This window comes from Mangifera indica, chromosome 1 (genome assembly GCF_011075055.1).
Source record: "Mangifera indica cultivar Alphonso chromosome 1, CATAS_Mindica_2.1, whole genome shotgun sequence".
NCBI classification, from domain to species: Eukaryota; Viridiplantae; Streptophyta; class Magnoliopsida; order Sapindales; family Anacardiaceae; genus Mangifera; species Mangifera indica.
Genome location: NC_058137.1, coordinates 29,177,633 through 29,195,843, shown reverse-complemented (window position 1 = coordinate 29,195,843; position 18,211 = coordinate 29,177,633). Strand labels below are relative to the sequence as shown.

At 34.1% G+C, this 18,211-nt stretch overlaps 2 protein-coding genes, 1 long non-coding RNA gene and 1 pseudogene across 3 annotated transcripts; 1 reads left to right on the top strand and 3 right to left on the bottom strand.

Moving 5' to 3' along the window:
- The first annotated feature begins 2,073 nt into the window (after positions 1-2,073).
- Positions 2,074-3,104, top strand: LOC123199564 (annotated as a pseudogene).
- Positions 3,105-3,877: 773 nt separating this feature from the next.
- Positions 3,878-4,841, bottom strand: LOC123214788. Its single transcript, XR_006501897.1, has 2 exons — positions 4,119-4,841; positions 3,878-4,022 (listed from the first exon to the last, which is right to left on the bottom strand). It is a non-coding gene; the product is annotated as an uncharacterized LOC123214788 (long non-coding RNA).
- Positions 4,842-5,198: 357 nt separating this feature from the next.
- LOC123214782 (fructose-bisphosphate aldolase, cytoplasmic isozyme 1) lies at positions 5,199-6,916 on the bottom strand. Its single transcript, XM_044634766.1, has 3 exons — positions 6,673-6,916; positions 5,795-6,477; positions 5,199-5,704 (listed from the first exon to the last, which is right to left on the bottom strand). The coding sequence occupies exons 1-3, from the start codon at positions 6,698-6,700 to the stop codon at positions 5,342-5,344; spliced, it is 1,074 nt and encodes a 357-aa protein (XP_044490701.1). The 5' UTR covers positions 6,701-6,916; the 3' UTR covers positions 5,199-5,341.
- Positions 6,917-7,375: 459 nt separating this feature from the next.
- Positions 7,376-14,567, bottom strand: LOC123214772 (uridine kinase-like protein 3). The gene is made up of 15 exons (XM_044634753.1): positions 14,419-14,567; positions 13,543-13,709; positions 12,724-12,815; positions 12,055-12,124; positions 11,572-11,687; positions 11,144-11,240; positions 10,494-10,573; positions 9,807-10,001; positions 9,649-9,732; positions 9,477-9,537; positions 9,094-9,154; positions 8,357-8,450; positions 8,198-8,270; positions 7,923-8,005; positions 7,376-7,799 (listed from the first exon to the last, which is right to left on the bottom strand). The coding sequence occupies exons 2-15, from the start codon at positions 13,694-13,696 to the stop codon at positions 7,605-7,607; spliced, it is 1,455 nt and encodes a 484-aa protein (XP_044490688.1). The 5' UTR covers positions 13,697-13,709; positions 14,419-14,567; the 3' UTR covers positions 7,376-7,604.
- Between the last annotated feature and the right edge of the window lie 3,644 nt (positions 14,568-18,211).

The window sequence follows — 18,211 nt, the reverse complement described above, 5'->3', positions numbered from 1 at the left end:
CCCTTTTCTGATCAGACTTAGAGAGCATATTAGTGTTATATATTCAGCAACCTAACAGTCATCTTCATTTTAATCTATTAAAGAAGTGATTTAGTTTGCCTTTTCTCTTATTTTCTTAATGGGAGAGCTAATGCATTTTCCCTTTCGAGTTTTGATAGAAAACGTCGGGTGGAACGTGTGAATGAACATGTCAACAGCCTTGTCAAGGCAGAAGTTCCAGTGGAAGCAAGAACCTCAGAAATTGAAGATTTGTTCAAATATATAATACTCTCAAGCAAATCTCATGTCAGTAAAGTACAGAAGAAAAGTTGAATATGCATGTCATACTATATTACTAAGAAATGATAACAGAAAATTGATTATAGATTGTACAACTTAAAAACAAAATCATACCAATATTTTAATATTGAACTCTCAAGGTACTGTTGTCTTAATCATTTAATAGCTCAATAATCAAGTCAAAGCTTCTTTTCCTCATATGTCTTTTTTTTTTAATTTTTTATTTACATTCTTATCTAATTCAGGCAAAATAATAGTGGCTGGTGAAAGGTCATTTTTGAGAGTAACAATTTCCTATTTGTAAATTTGGTCTTGATCTGAAGCAGCACAAGTTGCCCTTCTAATACCTTCAAAATTTGTTTCTATTAACCCCAGTAATCAAAACTCTTAGATTCCTTCAAATTACTAATGAATTTTGTTATCCAGTATTTTTTTTATTCGTGAATTTCTTTCCATAGAACTGTATTTGTGCAAATATGTACATTATAGAGATTAATACCTTTGAACGCCCCAAAGCTTTAGGATAGTTTCAACACTTTATAATAGAATAATATTACATAGACAACGTATTTTTTAACAAACTGATGTGATAATCCTGTAAGTTTATTATGTAATCTTTTTTAATTATCACACTTTTGTCAATCCACTGGTTTCTTAACACATCAATCAAACATTGCATCCATTTAAGATGGCATGAACAAGAAAAAGGTTTTGAGCTATGGCAGAGTTTACAGTGAAATTTGCAATAGAAACCTTGGCTAACTTGCTTGTCCAAGAGACCAAGTTGTTGAGAAGTGTAAAGAAAGAAGTTGCAAGCATAAAAAAAGAACTGGAGATCATTTGATCTTTCCTCAGGGACACAGATGCAAGGGCAGCAGCCGAAGAAGCAGCAGGAAGCAATGGAGGTCTCACAAGTACTTGGGTAAAACAAGTGAGGGAAGAAGCTTATCACATTGAAGATGTTTTAAATGAGTACATTCATAATCAGGCAAAGCATCATGAACATGATGGCAAATGTCTCAAAAATTTCCTTTGTAAAATGTGTTGCTTCATAGATGAACTGAAGGTGCACCATGGAATTTCATATGAGATTAGATATACAAAGAAGAGCGGAAAGCTATAATTTCAGGTCCATAGATCAAGAATCAAGCAGTGGGACAGGAGATATTGTACCGCATGACTCTCGTGTTGGTTCTTATTTCATCCCAGGCGTTGAAGTTGTGGGCATCGAATCCACTAGAGACCAATTGATTGGATTGTTGGTGAGTGGAACATCCAACCGTTCAGTGGTTGCAGTTGTGGGCGAAGGTGGACTTGGCAAGACCACTCTTGCTGGGAAAATTTATAACAACGATACTGTGAAGAAGCATTTTGACTGCCGGGGTTGGATTACGGTTGGGAAAGAATCCACCAAAATGGATATACTAAGGAAAACTATACAAGAATTTAACCGTGTAACAGGGTCAACTCACGGAGAGATGGACAAAATGGAAGAGAACGATCTGCTGGCCACACTGCCGTGTTACATGGTTGTGTCTGATGACGTGTGGAAAACTGATTTTTGGGGATATGTAGAATATGCTTTAATTGAGAACAACAAAAGTAGAATTATGCTCACTACCAGAAACAGGGGCATTGCTGATCTAATACCTTTTGTTTATGTCCCCCAGAGTTGGAGAAATTGTCTTATGACATCCTTGGGAAATGTGGAGGCTTACCACTAGCAGTCGTTGCCGTGGGCGGCCTGCTCTCAAATAAGAACATGGTAACATATGAATGGAAAAAGTTACTTGATGGCTTGGGTACACAGTTTGGAAGGGATTCCCGTTTAAAAGGTTGCAACAGAGTTTATTGGAAGGTTATCACGGTCTATCTCATCACCTCAAACCTTGTCTTTTGTCCTTCGGTTTGTTTCCAGAAAGCCATTCAATTAATTGTGCAAGAAAATTTCGCCTGTGGATTGCTGAGGGTTTGGTTCCATACTCCAAAAGCTCTACATCTGAACAAGTAGCTGAAGAATTCTTGACTGATCTTATTAACAGAAGCTTGGTTCATGTGGTAAAGAGAGATTTTACAGGAAGACCTAGAATTTGTCGAGTCCATGGTCTGATGCACGAGATCATCCTCAGAAGGACTGAATATTTGGGCTTCTCTAGAGTTGTGAACAAGGATGAGTCGCATCTTTCTAGTAAAACTCGATGCATTGCAATACAAGGAAGTAATGATAGTGATCTCCAAAGCATCAAGGACTCAAAGATACGTTCTGTCCTTCTTTTCAATGCTAATGAAATGCCCAACGTTCTGGTAACGACACTTGTTGCGGATTTCAAGCTCATAAAAGTTCTAGATTTTGAAGGTGGCCCTATGGCGTATCTTCCAGAAGAAGCGGGAAGTCTCTTCCATTTACACTACTTAAGTGTGAAAAATACCAAAGTAGAAGTACTTCCCAAGTCCATTGGTAAGCTTTTGAATTTAGAGACCTTGAATTTGAAGTGTTCTCTTGTCTCTGAGCTTCCCGTTGGGATCAATAAACTTAGAAAATTCCGTTATTTGCTGATATACCGTCTTGACATGACAGTAATTTTAATTATGAAATGGTAAAAGTGCCAAAGGGGTCTGGCTCCTTACAGGATCTGCAGAAGGTCGGTTCTGTCCGAATTAACTCTGAAGTATTCAATGAGCTTAGGAAGCTAAGGCATCTGAGAAAGTTAGGTGTTAGGGTGCCAAATGGAAATGAAAAGGATTTGTGTGCTTGCATTTCGAATGTACTGATGCCAACGTTTTTACTAATCATATTCAAATCTAATGCTACTCTATGTTTCTAATTGCTTATATTACAGTTGTGTTTATTCGAATGTATTTTCCATCAACTGTGTGATCAAGATTGGGAATAATTTGATGCTAATCATCATACTAGTATATTGAGGTTTTCTATTCAAAGACCAAGCGAAGTATGGTTTTTTGTTATCCTATAGATAACCAAGGCTTGTATATCTTGTGTTATCATGAGCAGAAGATGTATTTTCAAATGGTGAGAACATTCCGATTAAATCGTCCTCCACATGAATAAACCAGGTAATTCCCAGATTTTATGTACGTCATTCTTGTGCTGCTGGTGATTGTTCTATTGTCAGGGTAATGCTAGTAGAGATGAAGTATTACTTGTAATGTATATTTGATTTGGCCTGTTACTGTCAAGATAATTTTGGTTAAGAGCTTATATGCTATTTGATTAATGATCTTTTATCATCTCTATGCGATTTGAGATGTCCATATACACCTAACTTTTCTTTTGTGTTTTGTTGGTGCGGAAGTAGACGTTTCACTTATAATGTTGTTCCAGAGATATTAAACTTTTTTCTTTCTATTGGGATTGTTTACTTTCAACCGAAGTTTATTGGTGGCTACTTCCATTTGAAGTTGAAGAAAGTATAAGCCTTAAAAAAATACACCTCTTGTCTACAAATTTTAGAGGATTAATTGATGATTCCATCCCATGAGAGTCCTTCAAGCCTGCCAAATTTGTTGGAGTTGAGGCTGTTGGAAGCATACCATTACGATTTACGAGCAACAATCCATCTAAATCTAAAAACATTGATTGAAACCACAATTATAAAAGAGATGTTATTTTGTTCACCAACTGCTACAACCAAAAGTAAAATAAACTTATACATAATTCTCCCAACACATTACAAGATCTGATGATGAACCCACTATAGATTCCTTCACATCTGCAGCATCGACTTCGGAATATGAAAACAAAATATATCATTCTGTCAACTGAAGAAATATTAAACAGAAAATTTCTAAACCTACATTAAAAAAAATTTAATTGATACCTTTATAAAGTGAGAACTTGCATGCAATTAAGTGATATAAGCTACTTTCCCACCTTTGAAAGCTGTTTCTTTGGTTGTCACTTTGACTTCTACTCCTTTTCCCAACTTGATGGTGGCCTTGGTGGTGGTGGCCTTGGTGGTAGCCGCGGCATGTGCCATGGCTAGTTTAGGCTTTGGTTTAGTGAGGGCTTTTTCTGGTGCTTTGTGGTGGTGGTTGTGGTGGTGGTGGTGGTGGTGGTGATGGTGGTGGTGGACTTGACTGGTTAGAGATTTGGATGCTGGTGAAAAAGTTACAACTTTCTTCTGTTTTTGATCATGGTCTATTTTGTTGGTGATGGGCTTAGTGGTGGACCTGGTGATGGTGGTGGCGGACCTGGTGGTGGTGTTGGTGGTGGACCTGGTGGTAGAAGTGGAAGACTTGAAGGTGTGAGCCATGGAAAGATTGAGCTTCTGATGCAGAGATTAATGTCAATCTCTTGGTGTTTTTAATAGTATGTGAAAAGGAAAAGGCGGTGTTGAAGATTGGTATAAGTGGATATCAATTCATGCAATAAATCCCTCCAATCAAATTGTAACCTTCTTATTTAAGTTTTCCTTTTGGCCTATTATTGAAGTAATGACAGATGTCATGCATCTAAAAGCCTTTTCACTATTAAAGTAAATATTTTTTTAGTAAATAATTGGATATATAATTGATATTAAATAGTACTTTACCTTTAATTATTCAATTATATATTCAAAAATTTATATATATAGTTTTATTGATAAAAAAAAAATACAAAAATTATTTCAGTTTTCTAAATTTTAAAAATAGAAAAAATGAAAAAATGGCCTCTACTAGATTTTTGGATCACCTTTTCAATTGTGATGTTATTAGAATCGCATTAAGACAATCAAGATCCAAAACATGAAATGCGAAAAAATAAAATTGTTGCAGATTATATGGTAATTTATTCAGCATATTATTTTGTTGGCAGTGTTACGATTTGGGTGAAAATTATGGTTTAAGAATTTAAGAGGTGGGAACTTGTATTTTTCCGAAACCTTGTGTGGGCAATGGTGATTGATATGTGACAAAAGTAGGCAGAAAGCACAGTAAAGGGAAGAAAATTTAATACAAAGCTACATTCAACATAACAAATTTTCATATATATATATATATATATATATAGAGAGAGAGAGAGAGAGAGAGAGAGAGAGAGAGGAAGAGGGAGACCTCCAGTCTAGTACTTATAACCCTTCACATACAGGCTCTCAGAAGCCAATCCACCAGCACTACTGCCAGTATACTTTCCAAGAGTGGCTTCAGAATTGGCCTGGCACCTTGCCAAGAATCCCTCTTGAGCTTTGCTCACATTCTCCTTCTTGCCACCCCATGTCTTGAGTGTGCTTTGCTGCAAAGCTCGACCAAATGAGAATGAAAGTGTCCATGGCTTCAACACCTCTAACTTGTTCATCGCGTTTAGATTCACTGTTGCCTCTTCTTCACTCTGCCCACCTGACAAAAACACAATCCCCGGCACCGCTGGTGGGACTGTCCGGCGAAGTGCTGCAACTGTGTACTCTGCTATCACCTCTGGTGGTACCTGAAAAAAAGGCACAATGTTAGAGGTCTGTACTTTCTTATGTTACAGATTAAAACCATAAAAAAGACTTTCTGAAGCTGTAAAATTTACCTTTGGGCTGTCAGAGCCCGGAGTGACCATGTTAGGTTTCAGGAGAGTGCCTTCAAGAAGGACATGGTGATCATTCAGAGCCTTATAAACAGCTGCAAGAACAGTTTCAGTTGCAGCAGCACATTTTTTGATGTCATGGCTTCCATCAGTTAAAATCTCAGGCTCAACAATAGGGACCAATCCATTCTCCTGGCAAATAATAGCATAACGAGCCAATCCCTGTGCATTTTGTTGAATTGACAATTCAGATGGCTCACTGGCACCGATCTTGAGCACTGCACGCCACTTTGCAAACCTTGCACCAGCCTTGTAGTATTGCTGGCACCGCGCTCCCAAAGAATCAAACCCCTGAGTTGTGGTCTCACCATTTGTGCCAGCTAATTCAACAGTGCCCTTATCAACTTTGATGCCTGGAATCACATTGTTCTCCTGGAGGACTTCAACAAAGGGCTTCCCATCAGACGTTTTCTGGTAAAGGGTTTCTTCAAACAGGATGACTCCTGAGAGGAAAGACAGGGCATTAGGAGAGGTGAACAGGAGTTCACGGAGGGCCTGACGATTGGATTCGATGTTCTCGACATTGATGCTCGCCAGACGCTTCCCAATGGTTCCTGTACTCTCATCTGCAGCCAGAATTCCCTTGCCTGGAGTGGCAATGTACTTGGCATTCTTGATAAGTTCATCTGGAAAGTCAAAGTTCAGGCCACAATATTAAGTTTCTTATTAGGGAAAAGGGTACACCAACCAGTCATATATTGCCCAAATTCATCCTTTCAATTCTAAGAATGAACACGCACATCAAGTCCTACTGAAGAATGAGAATGATCTTTTGAAAGCTCAAAAGCTGACAGAGAAAGAGATAAAGGAGAAAAAAGTACCTGCATACTTCCCCACAAAGGCAGACATGGTTAAAGGTTAAGGTGATGGAGTGGGATGGATAAATAGAAAGAGGACGAAAATGCCAAAACAGACTACACAAGCACCACTCTATATAGATCAGCTGCCAAGGAATATACCAACAAAATCCAAGCCATTTCACGCATTAACACGCGTCAAAAGATTAGCCCAACAAAGGTTATCATCCTTGGATAAAGCAATGAGTGATCACTCTCTTAGCCAAGTGGCCTTCATCCGTTTTAGATATATAAACTACACCTGAAAATATTGTGTGGAAAAGCTAAGCTCATCCTTCAACACGGTTACATAATATACAAAAAGGATATTTATGAATGCTACTAATTTCAGCATCTCAGGCCTCAACCACAAGTGCTTTTTTTTTTTTTAATAGACAAAATTTTTATTCAAGCATTACAGGTGAATCTAATGCATACCCAGATTGGCAAATTCAAAGAATAAGCGAAATTTCTATCCAGGGTTCAAAAATGTAACATGGAATTTTATAAATGTTCTGGTTAATAAATACATATATCAAAGGGAGGCTTGTCAAGCAGCTTGACGTTATGTCCATGCTCTCATAAGACAAGAAAATGCAAAGGAATTTCTGTATGGGGGTTGAGTTGCAGTATAACAAAGGCAAAAAAGAAAAATGTAACAAGATGGTTCCCACTAGGTAATGAGTGCTGGTATTTGAAGCCCTGGTAGGTTCTTGTATTTATGAACTTGAAAGATATATAATCACACATCCCCAATGTAACTCAGAAGGTTTCAAAAAGAAAAAACAGATCCAAAAAATGAAACTCTAGGAATGACGGAATCAAAATTGTTGATAAATGGAAACATGATGCCCACACAACAAAGTTAACAATGTCCAAAACTTCTGCGGATGATGATCTGAGAAATGACTGGCAGGCTAGTTAAACCGTTGTGCTGGGGAAAAAGAGGTTGGCATTTGTTGGTCATCATCATCTGTACCAAAATACCGGTCTCCAAACTCACCCATGCCAGGAACAACACGGAAATCTTCATTCAAACCAATATCAATCTCAGAAGTCACAATCTTCATTCTAGGGAAGCGTTTACAAACCACATGCACACCCTGAGGTGCCTGGTGAAATTCAGAGAAAAATCGTAGCATGGATGAGAATATCTCCAAATAAAGTCATCAGAAATGGAATTCCAAAAGGAAACATTGAATGAGACAGTAATTAAAAAGACTGATTTAACATACAGATATGAGATTGAGAAATATAATGTTGGCTTCTGGCACACCCTTGCTTATAAGTAAAGAAATAGCATGAACAGCTGAGTTACCTATAAAGATTAAAGGCAAAATAAATGACAGTCAGCTTCTACCCTTTATCAGAGTAAGAACTTGCAGATGAAAATACACGGTGCTATAACGTGTACTAAACCAAAAGCATTAACGAAGGTGTTGTAAAGTGAAAAATGTAAAGCATGTAAAAATAACAAGAATCAGATTCTCCACCATGAAAATAGACAAACCTGTCCCTAGAATAGGATCCAATAGTAATACATGCCTCTCTGAGATGTCTTGTGGCAATTTCTCATAGATTAGCTGCAAATACATTACACCAATAGAAGTCAAGAACTTAATACAGGCACAGAGATACACAAGGAAAAGAAGGAACAAACTTTGCATACCTGCTGACCATTGTCACCTTCCCTATGAATAAGAATCTTCCCAATCTTGATACCTTTACAACATGCTCGTAAAGCATTCTCCATACTCTCACCACTTGCATCCATTTAAAAGGAGTATTTCATATGAAAAGCGAAACAAGAAAAACAAAATCAGGAAAAACAAAAAAGGAAAAGAAAATAAAGGAGATCATAACACAAACAAGAAGTTAATGGTGAAGTAGGTATAATTATATCAACGGAGCAGCAAGCTGAGAGAGTTACACTTATGAATAGTTATTAACAGTCAAATCTTGTTTTACCGTTGTACAACCGCCACCTTGGTATATCATTTCCACAAAACTTTTTCTTATATCAATGCCATCAACACCAAATATGATAAATGACCAATGAGAAGGATAAGTATATCTAATAGTTCCTCGTCTTTCCAACTTAGAAGGTACATGGACCCCAGCATGCTCCAACAAGATATTTTCTAAAAAATAATATGTATTAGAATTTTTAGTATTTCTTCAAACAAGGAAAAAGTAAACTTAGCAAGCACTCACACTACCAGATAAACTGCACACTGTCACCAATTTAGATAAGGAGACAATTTTTTTACTGACTATTTTAGATCCATGATATATATTGTTGTATGCTTATCTAATATTCTAAACAAACATCTAAAAATTTGGTTTTCCATATGAGTGGTAAAAAATCTGAACAGTGCATTTCAAGATTTGAGACTTGACATGTACCTCCTGATAACAGAGACACCACATAACCTCTTACAGAAATCTACACCACTATATACAGATCCTGCATGCCCAACACAAAGAGAATTTTGTAAAGCAGCAACAATGATTACAGTCTCCACATACCAAAAAAAGTACAGTAACAATATTTTTATTTATCTTGGACCTTAGTATTGCCGTTTCCAATAACTCAAGCTAAAACCAAGTTGAGAAAAATGGAGCTAAAATTATTAATATGTTGTGGGCTGTATAAACAATTCTTATTTTACAAGATAAGATATAAATCTCATGTAAGCATACAAAAAGAAGAAGATGATTTTTGATACTCCATACTAAAGAGAAAAAAAGGAAGATCGCCAATGCAAAATTGAGTAACAAATGCTAACCGGTTGGAGTAATCACTTGCTTTTCCGTAAAAGGTAGATGCCCCAGTCCATGTTCAACAACCTGGAAAAGTGCACTAAGCTTGATGAATAAACAAAAAAAAAAATGTTACAGCTATTATTGAGTAAGGAAAGCATGAAGCAAATCCATGAAAACAAAGTAACATTTGCCCACCAATCGAATTAAACGGTCAGCATAAAAGACAAAGTCATGTTTTGTTGTTTGAGAATCACGTATAAGGGTATGCATACCCCGAATCTGCATGAAACCAGCAGCAAATATTAAAACTCAAAAATATCAAGAAAATGTATAAAGTAATAAAGAAGTGATACCTGAAATGTTGACTGAATGACATACAAATTAGGGTATATCTTACAAAGATCATGCTGGCCAAGTTTTGTGCGAATATGCTGCACAATTAAATCAATGGCCACATGATTATCTCCTCCACGAGGAATAATGATATCTGCATACTTTTTTGTTGGAAGTATAAAGTCGTCAAAAGCAGGCTTCACAAATTTTGAGTACTGCATCAAATTAACCAAATATTAACATCAATAAAGGTTATTTCAAAACCTAAAGTGAGCCAAAGACCACTTAAAAAAAAAAAAATTAGTTTGAATCCAGAGAGGCAAGGAAATCCTTTTTTCTTGTGAAGAACTGATAATTATGCAAAAATAAGAAAATTTAAATAGTATTAATAGAAAGATTGGAACCTTTTAACGTCCTAGAGTATAACATTTTGACATCAATTGAAGGATAGGACAAATTAAATAACAAAATCCATATTTAATTTGAGAACTTATCAGCACAACCTATAAAAATAAGTATGGTCTTTAGGATGCTATAAAACTTTCTCTAAACATAAAGCCATAAATTCAAGAAGTAAGCTCCCGTCTATTTCCAATAAATTTGATAAAGCACGATGCCTAAAATCAATAACATACCAACAATATATATCATCACAGTACGAGATAAAAGTCCATTCTAATGCAATAAACAGACTTGAAAGTTCTAACCTGATCAAGTACAGTAGCAATATCTCTACTCTTCTCAACAGTATCACGTCTTATTCTCCTTGCCAAACGTACATCGGCATCTGCACTGAAAAGTTTAGAATGTAAAGTGATAGCCCAACTTAGTAACACCATGAAGTCACTTAAATACATTCCTAAAATTTACAGTGATCTCTTGATGAAACATCAGCAGAAATTGTTTCACTAATTTGATATGAAAATATCTGCAGAAACCAAAGTGAAGCCCATGCAGTTCAGCACTTCTGTTTCAGGTACCAAGTAAATTCTTTTGTATTACGTCAGGTGCCGAAAGAAGTAAATTTCAGGAATCAAATACAGGTTGAATAAAGCTCATCACATCAACTATTAAGTTAGTTTTCCTAATACATAGAATCCCAGATATGTAAAAATAGTAATTTATCCTGCTGAACAAAATCCCATCTTTTACGAGCAACAGACTCTGCCAATGCTCCATATGTAGCTTTCTTTAAACCAATCTATTAACAGCTTTATACTTGGTACAGAAAATGCCTTTAAAAAGATCCAGTACCACTCCCTTTTCTAAAACATATAGAGGTAAAAAAATTACTACCATTAGTAACAGTAATATCCTAAAATCAATGTCTATTTATGTAGATGAAAAAACAAACAACCTGTATCAACAAATATTTTCATGTTCATCAACTCTCGGACACGCGGATCATGGAAAACAAGTATGCCTTCCAGAATAATAACATCAGAAGGATTAACCTGCAGATGATACACAGCAACCAGAGTTATTGGTGCATGATAGAGAAGCAGAAACTATGGGGAGAAAGCACATTTTATAACAGCTTTTCACTACATAGCCTAAAGACAAAGACCTCACTAAATAGTTGTTAAAGATATGCAAGAAAGAGGTATATACAAAAATATGAGAGAATTGCAGCAGTTGTATGGAAGAGTTGCATCAACTCTTCAAGGGGAAAAACAGAAAACCAAACATTGTATTTACCCATATCTATGACATCTGCAAGGAATTTGCAGAAAACATTGGCAATTACATGTCAAATGGCTTTTATGGACCATAATAGAAATATACCCTTCTTGCCGGAAAGACGTTTTTATAACTCTTGAAGTCATAGTTTGGAATATCTACTGCTTTTCCATGCCTCAACTTCTCCATAGACTGTAACAGCTGCTCAGTGTTGAATGCATCTGACAGTAACAGTAATATCAGGTAAAGATATGTCTAAGTAAGCAGAAGCTCAGGAATGAAACAGCATGTACAGAAGAGAACTCGGTTACTTTTTCTACCGTTAAAAATCTAGTAAAGTTCAATTTGCCTATCTTTTGCCATTGAACCAACTTATATGAATTGCAAAATATATATCATAACAATTCCATGTTTCAGGAAATGATACAATAATACAACAAAGTACTAAGATGACTGCATGAGGCAAGATATGCACAATGCTTCTGCACTTGCATCAACCATTGATGCCAAGTTCCAGCTTCTACAAGAAAATTCAGCACGGATCATTGACCCCTAATAAGATCATATTTATGTTACACAAACGCTCACCAGGATGGTCATAGTTGTATTCATGAACCCGAGCAAGTTCCTCTTCTGTCAGGTTGTGATAAAAGGAATCCTACCACATTTTAAAAAAAAAAAAAAAAAACCCATCTTATGTACAATGTCTCAAGCAAACTATGATATCTGATAAAAACAAAAAAAAGTAAATAACTTCAAACAGAGGTCAAGTCTTTATTTATTGTTTCACAAAGACCAAGAGATTATACTCCTCATATTAGAGTTAAGACAAGACCAGAAAACAACAAACAGCCAAATATATATATATATATGTATGTATGTATGTATGTATGTATATATATTCTTTATTATAAAGAAGTTCAAACACAAGGTAAACATGTATGAATACAGAACCACAATGAAATCTAAATCTAAAGGGATAAATTGTTTGTATTCAGCATAACTTCACTTGTTAAGGTCACCACTAGCAATATTCTACTTTTCATTGGTTCCATGCTACCAAGTTGTTACAAATATCTAGTTCAGTTAATGGAAAATGGAGAGGCGGCAATAGCTCTCTGAAGTCTCAGACTATCTTAAGCATCAAGATATTGCAAAAATTGAACTAAAACATAAAATCTGAAAGAGAAGTCCAAAACAGAGGAACTGTGGTTGGTAATTAAGAAATCTAAAAATTCGTATCAGGAGAAACCTTACCTGGTTAACCAGCACAACACGTTGATCATGAAGCTGCTGAATAATCATATCACAAACAGTAGTCTTACCAGAAGCAGCTCCCCCAGCAACTCCTACCCCAAGAAGAAAGCATTAAAGTCAGAACTAGAATAAATGACAAGAAGCTACCTATTTTTCATAATGCAATAGACAAAGTAATGCACTAGAAAATAAGCAGAGCCAACAATTTAGCAAGTGCAAAGCAGTACTCGACAGAACCAAACAAATTCCATTACTCCATGTAAAACCAAATCTCAGAGGCTCTTCTGGTACTAACTTTTATCAGCATGTGACACAGAAACCATCCAAGCACATGTCAAAGCAAGCAAACAGGTTTACATCATACATACCAAAAAACTTATTTCCATATATTGCAGAACATGACACAGCAAGCATCCAACCTAGATGGAACCATGTCATCTTTCTCACATTGTTCTCTTCATATTGCTTATGTTACTTCTTGTTTCTGAGGTAAAGCCTAGGGCAGCACCAAGCTTGCCTTTTTTACTTTATTGCTTAACAGTGGAGGTTGTGTAAAAGACAATCATTTATATTAATGAGAGGTTTAACAAACCTATAAAAATCTCACAAACAACAATGGGTGGACAAACACTATAAAGTAAATGCTAATTATCAGAAACAATCAAGCACTTCAAGTTCTAATGGAATGTTTCAGTTACTAAAAAGTTAATCCGAAGAGGATACATTGAATACTGAAACCATGTTTAACTACTGAAAGAGTTAGATTTAACCAAATGTTGTAAGTGATTCTTAAATTAAACCATGCAAAGCAACTCTTACCAATGACAAAAGGCTGTTTATGCATGTTTTTAGGTGTAGAAGTTGTTGCATGCTCAGTTACTGTACTTCTAGCCTCCAAACCATCCATATGAAAACCAGAAAAATGAACCCCTGAGGAGGCCTCTATCATGTCGACAACTGATTTAGAATCCATTTAACAGAAATACCTACAAATGCAAAGCATGAACAAACAGAAAGTGAGGCCACAATAAAAAATGCCACCTCAAGCAAACCGATAAACCTCAAATTCACTGCAACAAAAACTATAACCACAAATCAATATTATTACTCCAAAAACGTGAAAACAAAAAAAAATCGTATAACAAGCATGGTAACTGTAATCCAATGCATCACTAAAATTGTCCAAAAGAAGAATAAATCCTAAAAACATAATGCCATACATGCTCACACTTCAAATTACGTGTACAATAAAACAACCCCATTTCTTCTTATTTTTGTTCTCATTCAAGCAGATAAAACAAACCCATGTTGCAAAACAACACCAAACACAAAACACAAGCTGAGTCATCTCCAAACAAACACATTGCCATGAACACAGCCACGTGTACACACACAGATTAATCCAAACAAAACTCAAAATCAGATTCTTCACCAACATAATCAACAAAACTTACTCAATCCTAAATAAATAAACACACAGATCAATCAATGGATTACACAAAAAAATTACAACTTTGATTTCAAAATCAAAACTTTAGATCAAAAAATTCGTCTTCAGATTCAACTTACACATTTCACTGTTTAGAAACAACCCCAGATGATCAAACAAACAAAACATATTCACTGAAAGAATAAATACAAAAATATGAATAAGAAGAAGAACATTAATATGAAATGCATATGATTTTAACATACCTGAAAAGCTGTAATAATCAATGAAAGAGGGTGGCTTCGAAGGCAGCGTTTGTTTATGTGAGAGTTTGTGTAATAATTGGAAAAGAAGCAAAATATTACTGAGAGAGAGATTTCAGTTGGGGCGTTTATACTGGATGGATAAATTTCAGGTTCATAAAAATTTGTTCATTTATTACAAGTCAGCCCCTCTTAGATTTTGAGGTTTTTCCTTTTATTTTTTTCTTTTTTTTAAATGAATTTGATTAATTATTATTATTTTTCCAACAGGCAACAATAGCTATGGAAATTCTTAGATGCAGAAGTTTGTAATCATTTAATATGGAACTTTATTAACGAATCGATTATATATCGTTATTTCAATAATATTATTAAAAAATATTTAATTTTATTTTATCCTCTAAATTTTGAAAATTAATTATTCATTCATACATAAACATTTTTAGTTTTAAAAAGTGATTATTTTTTTTCATACCTAAGTTTTTTTTCTCTCCTCTCTGGTCACTATTACATCTCTAATAATCTTCTCTTCTCACCTAAACTGTTAGTCAACTCGCTCTTACTGTTGAGAGACCAAGAGGCATTGACGAATGGATGAAGATCGAATCTTCATCCTTTGTTTGTAAACGGAGAGACAAATCTTTTTCTCTTCGTTTGCCAACGGAGATAAACAAAGACAATTGGTTTCTCTTCGTCGGTAGACAAAAGACAAAGATTCGATCTTCGTTTGTTCGATGACACCTCTTGGCCTCTCGACAACAAAGGAGAGTCGACTAATAGTTTGGATGAAAAAAGGAGGTTATCGGAGACGTAACAATGGCTAGAGAGGGGAGGAAAAAAAATCCTAAGTGTAAAAGGAAAATAATTATTTTTCAAGACTAGAAAAGTTTAAGTAAAGATACAGGTGCTAATTTTTATAAAAACAATATAAAAGATGAATTTGTATAAAAATTATATATGTCATTCGTTTATTAAAATTTATTATGATAATAAATAAAAATAATTATTATTATAATTAAATTAAAATTTTCAAAAATTATAAATAACATAATATTGGAGTTTCTCTTGTACTTTTTTTTTACCGTAAAAAGGGCAAAAATAAACAGATTAGATTGATGTGGCTCCACGTCAGAGCCAAATAATCTGTTGGGCCCACTTTCATTTCTGGATAATGCAAAGGAAACTAATTAATTTACCCATATTTCATGGTCATAAGCAAAATTATCTATAATTTTGTGACCTAAACAACAATACCCAAATCTTTAAGGAGTTAAAAAAATTATTCTAAATATCCAAAAATAAAAAACCTAAACGACCCTCCATTTATTCTATATAAACATAACTCTATAATTTTCTAATATATATCATTTTACTCATTATCCGAGAGAGATTTTAGGAGAGAGAAAAAAATTACAGATATAACTCTAATTATTATTACTTTTATTGATAATACAATTATATGTAATGTCTTCTATAATAACTTAAAATTATGTTTAAAAATTGAAATAGTAAAAAAATATAAAGAGTATTTTTTTATTATAATAATAATAGGTGAAATGATAATTTACAATAAAAGTGCTAGAAATCTTATATAATATTTGGGGTGACATGAAATTTGACGATATAAATGTAAAGTGATATTTTATAAAATTAATATCAAATTATTCATAATATATTAACAGTTACAATAGATAGTAGAATTATGAAATAAGTGTAATTGTGTAATAGAAATAAAATTATGAAACTCAACATCTTAAAATTATGTAACTCAAATCTTTAAATAATATTTTTAGTCATATTATTTATATTGATTACATTTGTACACTTTCTTATATTATTTTCAAATAAATTTGGTTATCAATATTGGTTATTACATGATCGATCTAAATAAAAGATATGATTCAATTAGATATGAAGAGAATAGATAAAAAAGGGTAACAACGTAATAAAATATGTTGAAAATAATATAAAATTAATTAAAACTTCAGAGCACATGACATTCGAAGGATTAATTCAAATGGTGAGCAAAAAATGCAACATAAATTGAAGGGTAAACAATATTTCAGATAAGCATGAGACTAAGATATCTTGATGATGACATTTCTATTGAAATCTCAAATGATGAAGATGTTGAAGTTCTTAATGGTCTGTCTAATCTCTTTAAAGAATGTGTTCCAATTTTTGTAAAAACTACACTTAATGATGATGATTATGAGGTTTAACAAGTATATGAGAGTTTACAAAGATGTGAGCTGAGTAGTTATCCATAAGATTATGAAATTGGTTTAAGAGAAACTTCAAATGTTAGGATTAATCTAAAACAAGAATTTTCTGAGGAAGACTTGATATATTTAAATGATGTTCAGGTTGATATATTCTATAGTATAGAAGAATTTGTCTGTGGCAATAAAAGGAAATTTCCAGATTGAAGTGAATTTGATGCGTAGGTTATGCATGATATTCCCATTGAGAAACCAAAGTTTGAGAAAAAGGCACATGTTAATTATGATAGTTTTCCCACATGCAAATCTTGATGTTGGGAATGTTTGTACTAATACATTTTATTGATTACCTAAATTTCCTGACCAGCCATCCATATCTACGTCCACAAGCTGAGGGTTGCAAAGAGATAGTAATTCTTCAAAAATTGGTATATTATTCTCGAATAAATAATATGTTATTGATACAGTAACTTGAGATACTCTTGAAAAGGGATATCAGTTTATATTAAATAAGTTAAACACAATTAGATAGGAAGTTAAATGTTGAACTGGTAAGGGCTAAACCTGACATTAATTCTAAACAATAACTCATCACTTGAGTTTGTCCTATTTACCTCTCTTAAGATGAAAAAGTATACCAACACTCCACTGAATCGACTATCCTTGAGGTTGAAGAAGTGCCCAAAACATGTATGTCGAAACATTTTTAACTACCTCTCTATTAATATTTTCTTAATCATAGCTCCCATATCTTTATACCAATGTGTACTAACTTACGCCTTGAAGTGTCTTTCCTTAGGAAATCTCATTTCACCCTTGACATCATCCCTTTTTCTTTTTTTTGCAATTATATCAATTTTTATACAAAAACAAGTCAATTCTTAATATATATGCATTATTCAGAAAAACAAACCTCAAATTTGAATTCTACACGTAAAAAAACTCTTAAATAAAAAAATTTCAAATTGCCTCTTTAAATGGAAAATATAATAAACACCAAAAATTTCAAAATGTTAGTCTACCCCCCAACCACCACCATGCGAAGTTGTGTGGTGGGAAAACTTTAAAAAACCACACTTGGCCTCCCACCACACGAATTTGTGTCAACATATTTTACATATTTGCACTTTTGCCTAGCACACATTGTACTTGTGTGCCATTATTTAAAAACTCATACTTTGACCCCCAATCATATGAATTCATGTGGTCCAAACAGTTTGAAAAATACCTAATACCTCCTCGTATCCAAGAAATCTCATCACACAAATTCGTGTGTTGAACACAAAATTCATGTGGTGAGAGTCGAATTCATGTAGTAAGATTTGACCTCTTAAACTTCATTTTTCAAATTCCATTTTATCAATAATTAACTCTACACTTACTCTAACACAAAAACCCTAAGAAAATTAATCCAAAACATGCCCAAATCAAACAATTTCATTAAATATTTCAAATTAAAACCCTAAGTCTAAAAGGGCATTTTTGTCTTCACAGAAAAATAAGCATTTTCATTTAAATTACAAAAGTTTGGGCAAATTGATTTATTTCCCTAATGTAAACTTTAACTAAATAAA